The 17,945-nt window shown below is 40.6% G+C and overlaps 1 protein-coding gene across 3 annotated transcripts in view; it reads left to right on the plus strand.

The window, feature by feature from the left end:
- The first annotated feature begins 575 nt into the window (after positions 1 to 575).
- The window catches only part of ano8b (anoctamin 8b), a 39,555-nt gene continuing 22,185 nt past the window's right edge, over positions 576 to 17,945 (plus strand). The window contains exon 1 of one of the 3 annotated variants that reach the window (XM_031308436.2): positions 576 to 971. In XM_031308436.2, coding sequence (XP_031164296.2) covers positions 797 to 971 — 175 coding nt within the window. In that variant the 5' untranslated portion in view covers positions 576 to 796. Of the gene's footprint in view, positions 972 to 17,697; positions 17,870 to 17,945 lie in introns of those variants that run through there. The other 2 variants (XM_036007084.1, XM_036007083.1) reach the window with 2 other exon arrangements.

Consider the following 17,945-nt stretch of genomic DNA (forward strand, 5'->3'; position numbering starts at 1 on the left):
CATCTGTAAAAGACAACAATATTGGTATTCTCAAAAGTAGTATTATTAATATAAGGCGTGCATTTGGTTTGTCTGGGTTTTGCCTCAATGAAGCCAAGCGGATTCTATTTCTGGCACCAATTTGAAGCCTGGCTGCTGGCAGAGGTCACTGCAGGGCGATAAATATAAATTGCTCATGGACAACGCTGCAGACATGCATTATGAAAAAAAAAAAAAATCACTATTATGTTCTTACATTTTTTTATTTTAAAGTCTTAAAGTGAGCTGTGCATAAATTAAGTTTGTAATAATAGCTAGGCCATAACCTGACTTTGTGTTTTTTATTTCGTATGAAGGAATCCCTTTTACAATTCTGCTGAGACAATCTGGGACAATACTCATAATCATGAGGCTACTATTGTGAATTGTTGCAAGGTGTGTGTATGCGTTTTTATGTGTGTGTGTGTGTGTGTGTGTGTGTGTGTGTGTGTGTGTGTGTGTGTGTGTGTGTGTGTGTGTGTGTGTGTGTGTGTGTCACCCAGCCCCCGTACCCCCGCCCTCCCTCTCTTTGTCCCTCCTCTATAGTCGGAGGAGCGCTCTCCATCTATCCGCGCATCCTGCTCCAGAGTACCACCAGGATGATCCGCCGCTGCACCGACAACCTTCACTTCACTTTCACACTCATTTAACCCTTCACTCGGACCCTCGACGGCCGCCGCGATACCCCCATGCTTTGCCCTTCTCTTGAGATGCGATACCGTTGTACAATTTCCCGGAGAATATCTGTATCTTCCGTCGCTCCTCGCTGATAGAGAGCATGCCCGACCCGGGGACGGCAGCGACAGGCGCTGCAGCCGCGGCGGCCGCCAGTGGCGCAGCCACTGCCGGCGAAGGCACCGAGAGCTCCCGGCACCGACACCGAGCGCAGCAGGGAGACGCAGAGAGGCCAGAGCCGGGCGCTGCCCCTTCACAAACCTCCTCCGGTGTACTGGGTGAGTCGAGTGTGCCTCTTTCGCTTTGGACGATGCGGTTTAGGAAACATAAAGGAAGAGAGGACAGGTGGACGTGATGTTGGGAAACGAGACGAGCACCGCACCATCATCACCTCGCGGCACTGTTCTTTTGTCTCCACGAGAGCGTCCCAAAATTACCACTTGATTAGACTAAAGGCCTGCGATGGCTTTGACTTGTATTGCATGTTTCTATTGCAGCTGCTTTTTGTGTTTTGATGTGTTTTTAATGAACCATTGATAGCCTACTAGGAAAATGGCTACATTTCGGCATAGTCTGGTTTTGACCTTATTCTTGGTTACCTCCTGTTATAACAAACCTATTTCCACAGTAATCCCTAGGGATAGCCTACTTGTAGTAATTGCTGCAATAGTCCCCCTCCCACAGCATCTTTATAGGCTGCTTGTAGGCTACGATTGACTGTTGTGTTTCCGTTAAGTTCTGTATTATGAGATCTGCCAGGTAACCAAATGTGTATTAACTTCATGATGCCATCCACGGATTTCTAAACTATTGTAGCCTGACTATAGACCACTACAGACTGCCACTGTCTATTTCCACGTTGCTGCCTCAGTCAGTTGCCGTGCTATTGGATAGAGCAGGTGCATGTTTTTTTGTCATTTTAATGATGGTTAAGCCATAAAGGCTGCCCTTCTCACAATAATATTGCCATAATCTGGTACCGTTGTATGTGTGGTGTGGTTTATACCCCAGTGCTGTCCCTACAGTATATTACTATTTAGGGAGTCCTAACATTATAGTATTATCTACCTTTTATAACAATAACAAATAACAACCATGATTTCTGTTTACAATCCATGACACTGATAAGGGATCAGGATAGGCCACATGTATAGTTGTCTTGTTGCAAGAATTGCAATTAAGGCTATTTTTAGAACAGAACACAATATTATCCCGGGTAGAGAGCCTCAGCTGCCGAGCCAGGGTTGTTTTCCTGTGTGCGGGTGCAGAGACTGCCTCTGTGCTCCCTGTGAGTACTGCTGGAAAGTGATGCAGTGGAGCAGTGGGCTGTCAGCGGATGAGCGCTCCTTTCCACACTTGGTCAAGATAACCTGAGCTGATGACTAGAAGAGCAGCCTGATGCACCCATTGGTGCCATCTCAGTTCCTTAAATGGGTTACAGGATGGTGGGGGGTCTGCAAAGTGAAGATTAGTTCAACTTTACAGTTACTTTATTAGCTAGAAGCAGTACTGGGTATAAAGATGAGGACTGGGACTCTAAATCTAGAAGGGTAGAAGCAGATAGCAAACATCTCCTCACATAAGAGTTTACTGATACCAAACCCTTAAAAAAGGGGGATCAGTGATAAAAAAAAATGTGTAGGGCTGGGTAAACTCAATACCTTTTTGTAGTGACTGAAATGTATCTGTAGCAACAAGTATCCAAAACTGTCAAGTACTGAAAGCTGGCGTCGGATGCCTGGACAGATTTGTAATCTTGTTTCCTTTTTCGTTGAGATAGTTCCTGATTTAAAATTAGGAGTTTGACAATTGTATTTAGGCAATGGTCTGCATGTGTTAAGACATTTGAAAACACGTTGGCCAATTTTGTTAAAGGAAGAAAGGTGTTTTAAAAAATCCTGTTTAATATTTCTTAAAGTAGGGTACCGATAAGGTATTGTGTGGGTTTCAGTACCGAAAACTCAGGTATTTTGTCATGGTAGAATTTTAAATAATACTCAGCCCTACATACATAGGCCTAATTCTTCTAGGGGTCCATGAAAAAAAGGTTTGAGATACTTTGTTTTAGCACACCACTAAGTTGGGGGAAATTATGTCAACAAGAGAGGGAAAGTAAATTCCCCTGAAAAATAGGTAAAAAGCGTCTATATAGTGGCTACATTATTACAAACAACAATGCACTTTGACTGCAGGGTCAAGCAATCACACACAGGCAAGTGAATAGTGTAAGTACAAGCTTCAAACACTCTATACTGAAATGTCTCTACTGAAGATCACTTGCATTCCAGACAATACAAGAATAACATCACAGTTTGTTGTTAAAGGAACAAAGGTAGGATGTGTGTCAAGAAATGTAACGAGCAGTGACTGTCTTGCCGTCTTGAAACCTCTTGCCTCCACTTGCCTTCTTAGCATGGGTCATGAGGCAGAAGGATTGGGTTTGGGGACTTCAGTGGGATTACCATGATATCACATAACCGCCCTCACACATGTCACATGGGAAGTCAGGGTGATTTCTCAAACTGAGATTTTGGTTGCAGCCTGGAAAGATTTTGCTCACTGGAGGCTTGGATGCTTGATTGTCCCCATGCCTCCACCACATTTTCCTAATCCCTCCACAGTATACTGGAACGACTTTGATCCTCTCAGCCATCTTCCTTTGTAGCTCCAACACTCACAAGCCCGTGTTTCAAAGATTAATTAAGCGCCCATCATTAGAAATCGCAATGTTAAAGTCGCACCAATTAGTTTGTATTACCTCTGAGGCCAGTGTTGATAAGTTTCTGTGTTATGGAAATCAGGTCATGTAATTTGTGGTAGCCCCATCAGACAGCGCAGTGGTTTAGGATTTAGGACGTTTGTTAGGATTTTACCTCCCTCTATTATACTATAAATTACATTTTTACTTGTATTCTTTATTTCATCTTCAGGTTTAATTAATACTATATAATAAAAATGTTGAGGGCTGCTGAAATTTGGTGCTTAATAAGATAATGTGGAGTTGAGTAGTTTCTCTTATCAGGACAGTGTCCAAAATACTTCAGTAATTAATGTATTGCACAACAGCTTTGACACTAGCTACCCATTTCAAAATGTAGGAATTCTACTTTTTGTATCACTATTACAGGACAGTCTGCATCATCAACTCATTCTATTTCTTTGCTGGTTTTGAACTGCTACACTATATTAAACAGGTTTCACTGTATCGAATATATAAAAGTGTGCAGGTTTAGCAAGTAAAGTCGATCTAAAATGATAGTTTATCAGGTCTTTTCTGAGTCCGTATTTATCTATGTATACTTGTTTAACTCTATCCTTGATGCTTGGCATTAATACGTGCAATTTACATTCTGCAAAATGCATGAGTAAAATGTATTAAGCAGGGATCTGCACTCATCTACAGAAGCTTGGCCAGCAGGACTCTAGCTCTCTCACTCTCACAGTAGAATACCTCAGCTTTGCTTCAGACAGATTTAGTCAGGTTCAGTGTCACACAGGTTGCTTTAAATACAGCAGTGTAAGGCAGGGCAGTGTTGAGAGGAAAAAGCATCACACTGAACTTCCCAAAAAGATGAGCGGTTTTTCACAGCAGCAGACAGACTGAGCCATTGGTTTTGTGGCCTCCCACAGCTTCATTAATGAAGGAGCTGATGAATGTAATGCAGTATGATATAATGACAGCAGTGTGTTGTGTCTAATGACTCTGAACTTAATGCCTCTCTCTCCTCTCTCTGCATCTCTTTGCCCATCTCTGCATAGTTACTCATTGAAGGCTCCATTAGAGATATCTTTCCTGTTCTCCTTCTCCTCTCCCCCTCTAGACTAAGCACTGATGCACATTAGCTGCATTAGCGAGGGAGGAGAATCACCTCTATGTGGGGTGACCTTGGCGCTAGTAATGTTAGAGCTTTATTAACCTGAACGGTCAAACACACATCTCACAGATTACTTTGGTGAACCAGCTCTTAATGGGGGAAGACATTTCATGATAGAATTAAATTAATCAGACCATTAGACTAACTATAAAATTTAAGTGGCTGGCCTTTCTGTGATAACACTTTCATATTTATTACGAGCAGCATGCCTTGCCTTATAATTAAAATCATTACAGTGAAGTAGGTGCTGGTCAGATGAAGGTAAACACTGCAGTTAGGGCTTCAAACATTTTAATAGATATATAGTTTGTGTGGCCGGTACTCGTTTAATGGTCTATCTCCAGGCATAGTGGCAGTATCTGCTCATTCAAACTACCCAAACTCATCTTTCTGCTGCAAGAAACACAAGATTCATCACCTCATGTTCCTCCCTGCAGGCGAGTGCTTCAGTAAGCTTGTTTATTGTAATATCTGCAGTCACTTTATTTGACACGTTATTAAAAGTCCTAGCATATTAGTTGAGAACAGTAGGGTATGGTTTCAACATACTCTGTTTTAGCACCAAAAAGTGCCGGATATTTCCTCTCCTCTTGCTCATGTTGACTCTGAATTAAATCTAATCTGGGTTCAATAAAATAGTCATACACTTGAACTAATACAATTACTCAGCCTTCAGCACACATGGATTTTTAATATTGTTCAATTACACAACCAGTTAAAACTGGAAACCTCATTCCTGAGTGAGAACAAAAGGGGTGCCTTAAAAAAGCTAATATCAAAAAGGCAAAAGACTAACTAAACCACCACAGCCACACAACACTATTAAAAGAAAATAATACATTCTAAATTGAGGTCAAAACTTATCTCTACAACAGCTAATCCTCCATTGTCTTTTTGCTCAATCCCTCCTGTAACTCGAACCCTTTAATACAGTTTCTTCATCATTGTCAAACTTCAGTGTTTCTGCTATCAGTTACAGTCATTCAGTTCTCTGCCCTCATGTTATGTACACAAAAAACGAGTTCCACACCATGTGGTATTTATATTATACATTTGGAAAAAGACTATGATTGATATGTTTGCCATCATGTGTTTAAACAGTATAGTGTTTCTTGAATTAAATAGATTCTTAAACAAACTGAGAGCAGCATACTCTGTTGAACTTATATCCGTTTAGTAAAGGACCTGTGTGGCCGCACCCTCCGACCAACAGCTCAGTGTGCCCTTTTGACTTGTTACCTGATTCTTGTTGGCCTGGTTTTTGATGATCCCATACATGTACCACCTGCACTATCAGACCCCTTCAGGAGACACCACCCCCTGTAACTCCTGTGGAAATACCTATGTCCAGTATGTTTGAGGAAATTTCTCTTTCCCAGAGTTGTGATAAAGCATCTGTCTTGCCAGTGGTGATTCACTTGCCCTAGATTCTCAAGTTTTAAATGGCGTAATCATATCACCCATAATGCATCTTTGCTTCTAGCCAACCAATTTCTAAATCCCCATTCATGCTCTCTGGAAATTTACACTTTTCCATTTATAGCCGTAAAGATTATCAAACTGTAAGCAGAAAATGATAATGCACACTCCAGAGCTTAATGCACTCCAAGCAGAGAGAGAGAGAGATAGAGAGATAGAGAGAGAGAGAGAGAGAGAGAGAGAGAGAGAGAGAGAGAGAGAGTGCTGCTGGTGTCGCTTGCCTCCTGCCTTGTGTAGAAGCAGTGACATGTCGCAAAGACCTTATTGCTGAGTTTAGCGTGCATTCTCTGGGATCAAAGCAAAGTCAATAACCAGCCTCCTCCTGTGTGTAACCGATATTGCATTCCTGAAGGAAAAAGTAGGATTGAAGTGCATTCGGTCACCCTGTCCTTTATCCTCTGTGACTGTACTAGGCCTTTGATTTGATTTAGTTGCTAAGCATAGCCAGGAGAAGTACAATGACCATGGTGAAGAATGCTGTTTTTAGCCTCAGTTGTGGGGAATTGCTCCACATTAGCTACTCTCCAGCCTCTAGAGAAGGCTTAAGGGTTATGAAAGTGTAACGTACAACACATGGGGGAGAAAAGCTCTTTCTCCTGCAGCTAATAACTCAACATATTATCCATGTCAGTGTTAGCACATAGCCAGTCAATGAGAAGCTAGGGAATCTTAAAGCACAGTCAGTATTGTAGGTCTTCATCCTTTCTATAATTATTGTTTCCCTCTCAACTCCCTCCTGTGAATTTTTTATTTAGCTGCTATATTTTTAAAATTTTTTGGTAGGTAGAGAGGTGGTAATCTTCACCTTTTTCTTGTTTGGTAATGGTGTAGGGCAGGAAATGAAATTACAAATCCCACTATGGTCACGCCAAAACCCGTACAAAGCAGCTCGATTGGTTGGGGTTAGGCACTTAACCTCGAGTGGTTAAGGTTAGGATAGCCGATTGGTCAGGGGATAGGACCTGTACAAATGGGGTTACATTACCTTGCGTAAGCATGGACGCCTGGCCAATAAATGCTATTGAAGGGCGGGTCTTGGCGTGGCCATAGTTGGATTCGTAATATCGCGGGCAGGAAGGGAGCTTTTTTAGTGCATTTGAGGAACATAATACTACTGTTTATCTCTGACTGTAGTGAGAGAGTTACTTATGCACAGCTCTGTAATGGGCAAACAGCACTTTCTGCTCATACATATAAAGTCCACAGCTGTAGATGACAGATACGAGCTTGGCAAATGGTCCTACCCTGAGATTTCACCTCAATAAATCTCCTGTTAAAATGAAGTAATTTTCTTTTTCTGTCCTTCCTTTTTAATCCGTTTTCCTTGTTGATGTAGATTTAAGAAAATTACTTTTTACACGTTTTATTATGTTTAACCTACTTTAATAAGTTACATGAAGTGACAATGATGTTGCTAAAAGATTAAAGGAGTCTGTTACACCTTAGATTAGCCCTTACATTTCTTTTACATTACCGAGAAGTAGTTTTCAGGTTGGAAAAAATAACCCTAACAGTATTTGTATATATATTCTGTATCAGCTTGTTCCAGCTCTTCATTGAAGCCATTTGATATTTACATTGAATGAAGCATTACAACCAAAGACTGCACTTGTTTTATTGATTGCACCATTTCATCAAGTGGAAATATTCTTGATGTCTTGTGCATCATTTTATACACAGTTTCCCATAATTCAGCCTGATATCCGTGGAAGCTTTGGGATCTTCACTAGAATGTAATTAAAAAAAAATCTGTTGGTTGAAACAAAGCTTGGCTGCTCAGCATCAGTTTGTACTGACTGGTGTGTGATCAGTACTGAGGTGTTTCTTTTTACTCTTCTCCTTTTTGTACACTTATGTTTCTTTTATCGTTTATCCTCATGTGAAAGGTTCAGTCAGATTTTGGTCCATGCCTTCAATAAGAATTTGAATGTGTTGAAAGTCTTTTCACAACCAAAGGGGAAATGTTGTTTCAGCTCATATATTTGCACATTGTCAATGTTGACTGATGAACGCCTTCAACAGTAAAGTACAGGCTGTTATTCAGTTTCCTTCTCATATACTTCCTCTGCCTTTGTCCCTATATTTCCTCCTTTTTCTTTGTCTTTTTGTTTACTGTTCAGTCCACACCATCTCGTATGAAAAGAACATGTACTCTGCATGCCGTCTGCAGCAACATGCCTGCTTCGTTGGCTTTACGTACACACCTTTTTGTCATTTTCTCTGAGAATCATGATTCTAGTGCTGGTGTTTTGCTTGCTGCAGCTTTAACTCGTCCATTGGAAACATGTCAACATGTCCATTGGAAAAGTGCAATGAGAAGGCTGCGATTATGCAATGTTTCGGATGATGCCTGAAGAAATTGTCTGTCAAGGAAAATGAACCGCATTGCCACTGCTGTAATCCAGTTTTTCACTTTCCTCCTGATCATTGTCTATTGAAGCACACAAGTCTCAACAGCCTGTTGTTTGTGTGAAGGTCTTTGAGTGTGTCTCCACTCACATAGACAAGGGTCATTCATTTGGCTCTTTTTTAAATTGAGGAGGCTTCATTAACTCTATGCAGCGACAGAAAAACTGTAAAATCAGTCGCTCCAGTTGAATTTGCTGAATCCTGCACTAGTTTCATTTCATGATACATTTTAATGAAAAAACCATGGTGCACTTCCTATGCTGCTTTTACAGTACGACTTGTGTAACATCCCTCTGTAGAAACTCCAGAGCTAAATAAACCAGAATGAAATGCTGCATAGATCTTCCTCGAGCTCTTTTTTGAAATGCGAGAAATCAAAGCTGACTAAGCCATTAAAGATGTCTTCCTCTGCTTGTCATTGAGTGGGAAAGGAAATGGGAGGGATGGTGTAGTAATGTACAACAATCACTGGTTCCTCTGGGTATTGATCCGACTCAGAGCCTCCCTTCCATCTTTCCTGTCCAGGAATAGAATAATAGAATATCGTACCATCATACATCGGTTAATCCACAGCCATGAGACTGACTGACAGACTCACAGTATCTTTTCTCTAAATCCACTCTTTTATTATCCTTTCTTCTTCTATTACTATAGCTCCCAGCACAATTTCTGATGTGAATAGAAATACCCAGTTTGCCTGACGCTTATTGGAACGTCTCACTACACTAAAGTGCCTGATCATCTAATGATTATAATTATCTCAAGCAATCTAATTTCTATCCCATAGTTTAATTAACCTCTATAAAACAACTTTCCCAGACAAAAGGTTGCTAGGTTTGACTCTGGCACAGTCAGTCAGATGTACAGTAACAGGCATAAGACACTAATGCCCTCTGTTGAAGCTCCTTAAAAATGTATGAGTCTGTTTTCTCTGAATGTCTGAGTTGTTAGGTCCTCCATATGACCCTCTGTGCGCTCTGAATACAAAACATGTTTGTGTCCTAGTGATTAAATTTGCAACTTTCAAGTTATAGAAATAGTAACATCCATCCATCCATCTTCGTCCGCTTTTCCGGGGTCAGGTCGCGGGGGCAGCAGCTCCAGCAGGTAGTAATATATATAAATATATAATAAAATAGTAACATATTTTGGGGAATATGTTGTGTATTTGCTTTCTTGCCAATAGTTAGATGAGATTGATACCGCTCTTGTTTGTGTTCAAAATGAAGTTGCAGCTGGTTGGCTTAGTTTAGTATAAACACTGGAAACTGGGGTAACAGCATGGCTCTGTAGGACGGTAACAAAATCTGCCTGCCAACTCTTCTAAAGCTAATTTATTACCCACTATATGTTGTTTGTTAAATCTGTAAAAAAAACACACACAAAAAAAGAGCAGGGCTAGATGCTTCCAGTCCAGTTATGCTAAGCTAACTGGCTGCTGGCTCCAGCTTCACATTAAAACCCACAGATATGAGAGCGGTATTGATCCCCTCATCTAACTCTCGACAAGAAAGCAAATAAGTGTATTAAAGTGCCCATATTATGAAAAAAACACTTTTTCTGGGATTTGGGGTGTTATGTTGTGTCTCTGGTGCTTCCACACATATACAAACTTTGAAAAAAATCCATCCATGCTGTTTAGAGTGAGATACGGTTTCTGAATGTGTCCTGCCTTCAGTTTCTGGGTGAGCTGTTCAAAATCGGCACGGCTTGTGACGTCACAAACCGAAACGAGCAGGCTATTAGCTAATTAGCAACCATTAGCTCGTAGCGTTAGCATGCTAACGCTATGGCTAACGCTAGCATGCTAACACTAGCATGCTACCTCGTTCTCAATAGCAAAGCACTGCTACAACACACACAAGTTCACCATAATCTACAAAAGAACTACTTACATGTGCGCCCTCATTTAGAAGTCTCCCAGCTAATCCTGCCTTGTAACTGACCAAAGTTGTAGAAACAGCCTTTCTTTTACTGTCTATGGAGCTAGCTAGCTGACATGATCTACATCTGAGCTACTGGGCATGTGCAGTGCAATCAAAGATAGTACAGAAGAAGAAGAAGAAGAAGAAAAGAGGTCTCACTCTGTAGCTAAAACAGAGACCAGCTGAAAAGAGGATCTGCAGCAGTGAGAGAGAGCACTGCCGTACAACACAAATATGGTGTTTTTTGAACATTAAACCATGTAAACCTATTCTGGTACAACCTTAAAATACAATTATGAACCTGAAAATGAGCATAATATGGCTGCTTTAATATATTCATAATATTATCAATTCCATTTCATTTTATTTTTTTTCGAGGTATTTTGCTATATCCGAGTATCCAAAAGGATATCTTCCAAACATGCCATGGTGCTGCAGTGATCCTTAACCTACTCCACAGAAAACAAAAATGGCCACTTGTTGGCTTTTGTTCTGTGTTAATCAGAAAACCCTTCCTCCGCTTTGGCAGTTTCCCACTACTCAACAAGGAGGTCTGTTTGCTCCACAAAGGATGCCATTCACTCCACTATATTCATCATCACCACTCGCTTATTCATAATTCGTAATCCCCCCTTGACAATGCTCAATTCAGCCAGTTAGATAACCAGGCTGTGGTCTGAAGGAGTAGTCTGCATCGACTGGGCATGAAAGGGATTCAACACTGGCTTCATTATTGCTACCTGACTGAATAGTAGTAGTAGAATAGCAAAATAGCATAATTTCCCTCATTTAACACTAGCTTTATAACAGATATGACAGCTCAATCCCTGCTTCTCTACTTTTTCAACTGAGGAAGCTCACCCAAATTAACCATTTAATCGAAAATGATCCACTGATTAGCCGATTTGGTAAAAAGAGAGAGAGAGAGTGGGACATGAAGGAGGCAGATTAGATAATATAAATCACTCAGATAAGTGAGAAGCAGACACAAAATGTGATAAAAGGAGAGAAAGACAATAGGATGGGGGAAAAGTGATACTTCAACTATTCTGCTGAGTGAGCACTGTGGCTCTTTTCTTCCTACATGGTCTTGCCTTGTCCTTCTCTTGGCCTGCAGCCACGGGTGGCTCCAGTTTCACATGTAATCATTGTTATTTTGAGGCCAAGGACGAGTCCCTATTATTCTCCCTGCGCCTGCTAATGAGGAAACCAGAGTTCTGACATCCACCAGCACTGACATCTTCATCCCATTTGTCACAAAGGTGGAACAGACACCTCCTATCTCCCTCCCGAAGACAGACAGTCCTAGGGCCCTATTTTAACGATCCTGGCGCAGGTGCATTTAGTGTGTGTACGAATCCAATTTTGTTAGTTTAATGGTGGAAAAAAAGAGTCCGTGCACCAGGCACATGGTTCAAAAGGGTTGTACTTAGTGTCTTCATTAATTCATAGGTGTGTTTTGGGTGTAACATGCAATAAACCAATCAGAGTGTCATCTCCCATTCCCTTTAAAAGCCAGGCGCGTTTGGACCTTGGAGCATTGCTATTATGATGGCGGATTTGCTAAGCAGGAAGGAGAGAGTTTCAGGACAAGAAACTGATCTGCTCATGCGTGAAGTGAAAGTGCGCAAGCAGATCATATATATATATATATATATATATATGTATATATATATATATATATATATATATATATATATATATATATATATTTTTTTTTTTTATCTTTATCTTGTCCCTGTGTGTGTCAACAAGCATAGTGTACATGCGATGTGCATGAGCCTAGGCGCATTTTACTAATGCGCTGTTAAAAATGCTTGAAATGTTTTGAAATGCTTCATTATTGACTTTAGACCAGGTTTTTGTTGGTCAATGGCGCGATCACTTTCCGCTTCCTCAAGATATCAATACGCCAAGAATGCACCTGAACACACCTCCCTGTTAGTCTAGCACGCCCATGGGCTCACTGATGGGCGTAGGTGCATTTGCTATTTAAACGACGCGGGCAGTAGACGGGAAACTGACAACATGGATGGTATTAAACTAGCAAAGACACTTGCATCAGGCTTTGCGCTGCGCCGGGTGCAAGATAGGGCCCCTAATCTCAATTACATCATCTCTTGAAACTAGCAGAGCCACTGACTTTTCGTCTTTTCGCTTTTTGTTATTTAGTGAAATGTCTCAACAACCATGATTTGGTACAGACATTCGTGTTCCCCTCAGGATACATTTAAATAATTTTGGTGATCCCATGACATCAGAATAAACTTTTAACTTTTCCAATACTTTGGTTTATGACCAAATATCTGCAAAACTATTAACATTCCCATCAGCCTCAGCTGTAATTTGTTTTTTATGGTACATTCAATTAATATCATTCAGGCTGCAGTTACAAGCACCTGAGCGGGAAAAAACTTCATACCAGCCTCCAATTTGTCTTTCTGAGTCAGAGATATAGGGGATTTCTGACAGCTAACATGGTTGTAGAACTTAGTCTTATTTCTCTTTCTTTTACTGTTCTTAATTTAAAATACAGTTTAGTTTCCTTCATACTACTACACTCAAGCTGTTCTGTGTCGGTTGTAATTGGGATAAATGAGATTCTAAGACTGTGTCAGCAGTTTTATTAATGGCTTTAAAAAGAAGTTTGTTAATTAGCAGCAGATCTGTTTGCAGGCTAATGGCAATACAGCGTTGAAACTTACAGGACACCAGTTTGGATTCCATTCTTTTAAAAAAAGAAAAAGCATAACACAGCTGATATTGAGCCTAGCTGGCTGTCATTTTTCTTTTAAAGGAAACTTGCAGCATGATCTTCTCCTTTCAATGTCAGTATTTACTTAGAGATGTGTTTTGGTACAGCTACTGATCACAACAAAAATGAAGCTTTGAAAAAGAAAAAACAGTTGTTTGTGCTTGGCCACTGCCAAGCACAAACAACTGTTTTTTTCATGTACACAATGATGACAAATACCTCTAGAGACAGCCTGAGTGAGAGGAAAGGCAGGAGAGCTGAGAGAAAGATTAAAGAAAGCATGGAGAGAAGGGACTGAGAGATTCTGTTCAGCGGGGCTAAGAGAGAGGATTTTGAATAAGATAAAGAGGCAGTGATGGTAGCAGCAAAAAAGATATTGAGAGGAGAGAGAGACTGAGAGGTCCATGGTGTGGGAGAGAGGAGCGTACTGAGGTGAAAGAAAGCAAAAAGAGACAAGAAGGAGTGCCCTGCTGCAGCGGGAAGAGGGGGCTTTCATATTATCTAAAACACATCTGTGTGTGCAGCTGCCACTGGAAAAGAGAGATGCAATGTGGAATTGGGAGTGTTTGTGTTTGTCAATTTGGTGCCAAAATATATTCAGACTGTGTACCTTGCATTGGGAGAGTGCAGCAGTGAGGTGGCCGTTGCGACAAGCAATAGAGCGAGTCAGTGTTTGGAAGCTGGAGAAAGCAGGATGGAGGGAGAAAGGGACAGATAAGAGGAGAGGTGGGTTATGGTTTGCTTCTTTCTCTCAAGACATGTAGGCTGCAAATTCAGAATCCACAGCTTGATTCACATAATCTTAACAGGTGGAACGGTCTGATTTGGTATTTATTTCAGACATTTCAGCTGCATGATTTGATGACTCAGCATACACGTCGTTGCTGCACCTCTCTCTATATGTACATGTGCAGTGATGGGATGTTTTTTGTTTCCATCTGCATGTCTTTGTGTTTTTTACTATATTTGCGTCTCTGTGTGTAGTGTGTGTGTTTGGGGAGTTGGGAACAGGTTTGAAAGGGCACTGTCTGTCTGTAGTGTTGCCTTGTGGTCCAGTGTGGCTGGGTGTGGACTCGTCTATACAGGATGGCAACATACAGAGTCGGGGATGGAAATGATTCTAATTAAGGAAATTGTTGGGTGTTTGAACCTGATTAGGCTATCTGTCCCACTTACTGATGTAATTGTTCTAATAGGGTCATTTGTTTCATTCTCATTCTTCATACTCAGTAGATGTGACAATGGGAATGTTTTCTTCCTGTCTTATTTTTATTTGCTACATTCCCTCATTGTCTCTTGGGACCATTCTGTCAGTATCTCTGTTCTTTATTACATTATGTCTGTGTGTTTGCATCTGTCTATCTGCCTCTCTATTAGACTGACAAACTAAGCGTCAAAATGACTCGCTACTGAGAAGATATACATTCTGCTCTAGTCTCCAGCCTCCTAGAAAATACACTCTGTTGCCAAGCATATTGAGTAAAGGCATCTTTACCTAGAGGTGCATTTGAAAGTACAAATCCTCAGCATCACACCAGTGCGGTAAATCTGCACTGCAGGCCTCAGAAAGTGAGAAGGGGGGAATATTTTGTCTCTAGCTAGGCATTAAGGTGCTGCTTTTAACAGCTGGTCCAGACAGGCAGCAAAGGGAAAGTATTTTGTTTATTTTGATGTGATGTGAACCCACGATAAAAGTAACAATCAATTCCACATATGCTGTTCTACACACGTGCAAAAAGGGCTTTTGTCAGGAAAATTGATCATCTGATTACACCTGTAATTTTAGAACACTGGTGGTGACTCAGCAAACATGCTGCTGTCTCATGATTGCATACTTTGTTAAACACACTTTATGCCTGGTCTGAATCCAGACAATATGATAACATGGTTTCAGAACTAGATGCTTATAATATGTTCTAATATCTTACTTGTGTTATCCTATTACTGCTAATACCATGTGTTGTTCACAGAAAAAAAGTCCTCTATTCTGTTAAAAGTGATGTGTTTTACATCTACTGAAGCAACAACAGCAGTTTACTTGGCAGATTAAATGTACAGTATGAAGCTGCAGTGAGTGTCAGTGAGTGGCCCCTGCAAAACACTAAAGCAATTACTGCTAATCACCAAACTGGTTGCCAGAAAAAAACAAGAATCTTGCAGGTTATCACTAAGACCAACACATTTTCTTTCTGTTAAGCACCATACTGCTACTTGTGTCGCCATGACTTTCTTCAGGAATATGATGTGGATTTAATAACTTGAAAATAGATATCTATAATGTCTATTTTATACTGTTAATGTGTAGTCTGCAAATATCCTACATCATGTTTTAGGTCCTGTAGGTTTGTAGTACAAAGTGTTGTGTTTAGTCACAGTTGTGTTTTTCACATTTTTCATCAACATGTTAAGAATTGCTCATTAAGGTCTTCTATATTTCTGCTGCTCTCTCACAGCATTGCTGCATTATCTATATGAAGTGGTTAGTTTTTATATAATAAAGAAAAAGCAAGGTAAATTCATCATCTACTTCGTTCCTTCATGGAAGAGAAACAATACAACGATTTGTTGATGGAAAAGCACATTTTCCCACATTCAAAGCCACATACAGTTCATCATCTGATTCATCATTTCATTTAAGTTCCATAAGGGGACAAAATATGTTTACTGAAATAATTTCATAAATCATTTTTGCCAGTCAATAGCTTAGGAACAAAAATCGTCCTGGGTGTGTTTTCAGTAATATCAAGTCAGATGATCTACTCTCCTCAGCTAGAAATACAAAACGTACATGTTGACCCAATTAGCATTCCCAAAGCATTCCTCATATGTATTCTTTAGACCCGGCCTAAACTTTTGCTCCAGCTGCTTAAAAATTGACTCCAAATCATTACCCCTACTTGACTGAGTAAAATCTTCAATGTTGACCTTTAGCCAAGCATAAAGACCAAAGAGTTGTCAAACAAACTCACACAGGCAGCGAAGACAGTGAATGCATCGTCAAGTCTTTCCTTAAGTGTCTGCAACCTTCATTTTAGAGCTCACACACATGCATATAGACAAATATCTGTGTGCACGCACACGCACACACACACACACACACACACAGTGCGTCTCACTATCTTTGTGGGGACCCGTCATTGACATAATGCATTCCCTAGCCCCTTACCCTAACCTTAACTATCACAACTAAATGCCTAACCTTAACCCTTACCCTCACCCTAACCATAACCTAATTATATCCCTTATCCTAAATCCAAGTCTTAACCATCAAACAGCCCTTTAAAGTTGTGGGGTCCAGCATTTTGGCCCCACAAAGCTGTCCGGACCTCACAAGTATACTGTATTCCCAGTTTTTGGACCCCACGAATATAGTTAAACAAGAACACTCTCTCTCTCTCTCTCTCTCTCTCTCTCTCTCTCTCTCTCTCTCTCTCTCTCACACACACACACACACACACACACACACACACACCCAACCAACCAACCAACCACAGAAATGCTTCAGAGAGCAACTGAGATCACAGAGAGACACCCTGCTTGTTATGCCTGCCTGGCTGCTGTCTGATAAGCGTTAGCCCCAAAGCAGCTGTCTCACTGTGAAGACCTTGAGTAATATAGGATTTGTCTGTATCACTGCTAGTCCTGGGCCAACCTGTTCAATGGTGCCCTGGTTTCTGTTACATGATTTTTTGACAACATATGTGACATTTGGGATCACTGTTCTATGTTATTGCTAGAATATTATTTACAGAAAACTATCTCTGAACATTTTAAACTTCTTACTTAACTTCAACTCCAACTATTTAAACACAATTAAATATGTTTTTCATGGTACAACCAATCATACACTGCATGTACAAAGTATCTCACTTCATTCATGAAGAACACTGATGAGTTAAAAGCCATCAATGCAAATTGATTAGCCTTAATAAATCAACCACATAGGGGGAGATGGAGATAACGAAAAGCAAATTAGTTGAAATTAAAAAGGATTGTAAAAAATGGGCGGATTAAATGATTAACCTGTAAAAAAAAAAAAAAATCCTACAAAGTGACAAAGCCACAGATAATTATCACCTGTACTTTCCCTCAGGTCTTTGGGGCTCTATATCTTCTTTTAACTCATTGTTTTGGGTTTTCGGGCCCACAACTGGCTGTTTGGATCAGTCTTACTGCTCACAGCAGGCAGCTGTTTTCAGAAGAAAAGCTCTGTACAGTACCAAACAGCAGACACACAATAAGTGACTAGGATGGTCAACATAATGGAGCATTTCCCTGATAAAGAATAAGATATTTCCTTCAGGAGTTGGCGGGAATTAAAGCATTGTTGAAGTGGTGAAACCAATCTTCTGGCTGTTCCAGGAGTGTGTGTTTGTGTGTGTGTGTGTGTGTGTGTGTGTGTGTGTGTGTGTGTGTGTGTGTGTGTGTGTGTGTGTGTGTGAGTGTGTGTGTGTGTGTGTGTGTGTGTGTGTGTGTGTGTGTGTGTGTGTTGCCCTCAGCGATGAATACAGGTCTCATTAGAATTGCTGTCATGTCGCAGCACTGCCTGCAGCACCGCTTCTAAAGCACAGCGGAGCGGCCAGTCAGATTTCAGTATCTAGGAGTACCACTCGAGATTACAAAAAGTCAAATATACCTTGCTCTGTTTCCTGTTCGGCCCGTTAGGATGTTTGAAAATGTTCTTCAGAGAGGAAGAGCAGTGTGGAACCAGATTAAGTTGTCACAACCTCTTTGTAAGTACTGAAGAGGAATACCTTAAATAGTAATGCTACCTCTAAGTCAAGGTCTGTTTGCAGGTACAAGTTTGTA

Source organism: Sander lucioperca, chromosome 11, assembly GCF_008315115.2.
Source record: "Sander lucioperca isolate FBNREF2018 chromosome 11, SLUC_FBN_1.2, whole genome shotgun sequence".
Classification (NCBI taxonomy): Eukaryota; Metazoa; Chordata; class Actinopteri; order Perciformes; family Percidae; genus Sander; species Sander lucioperca.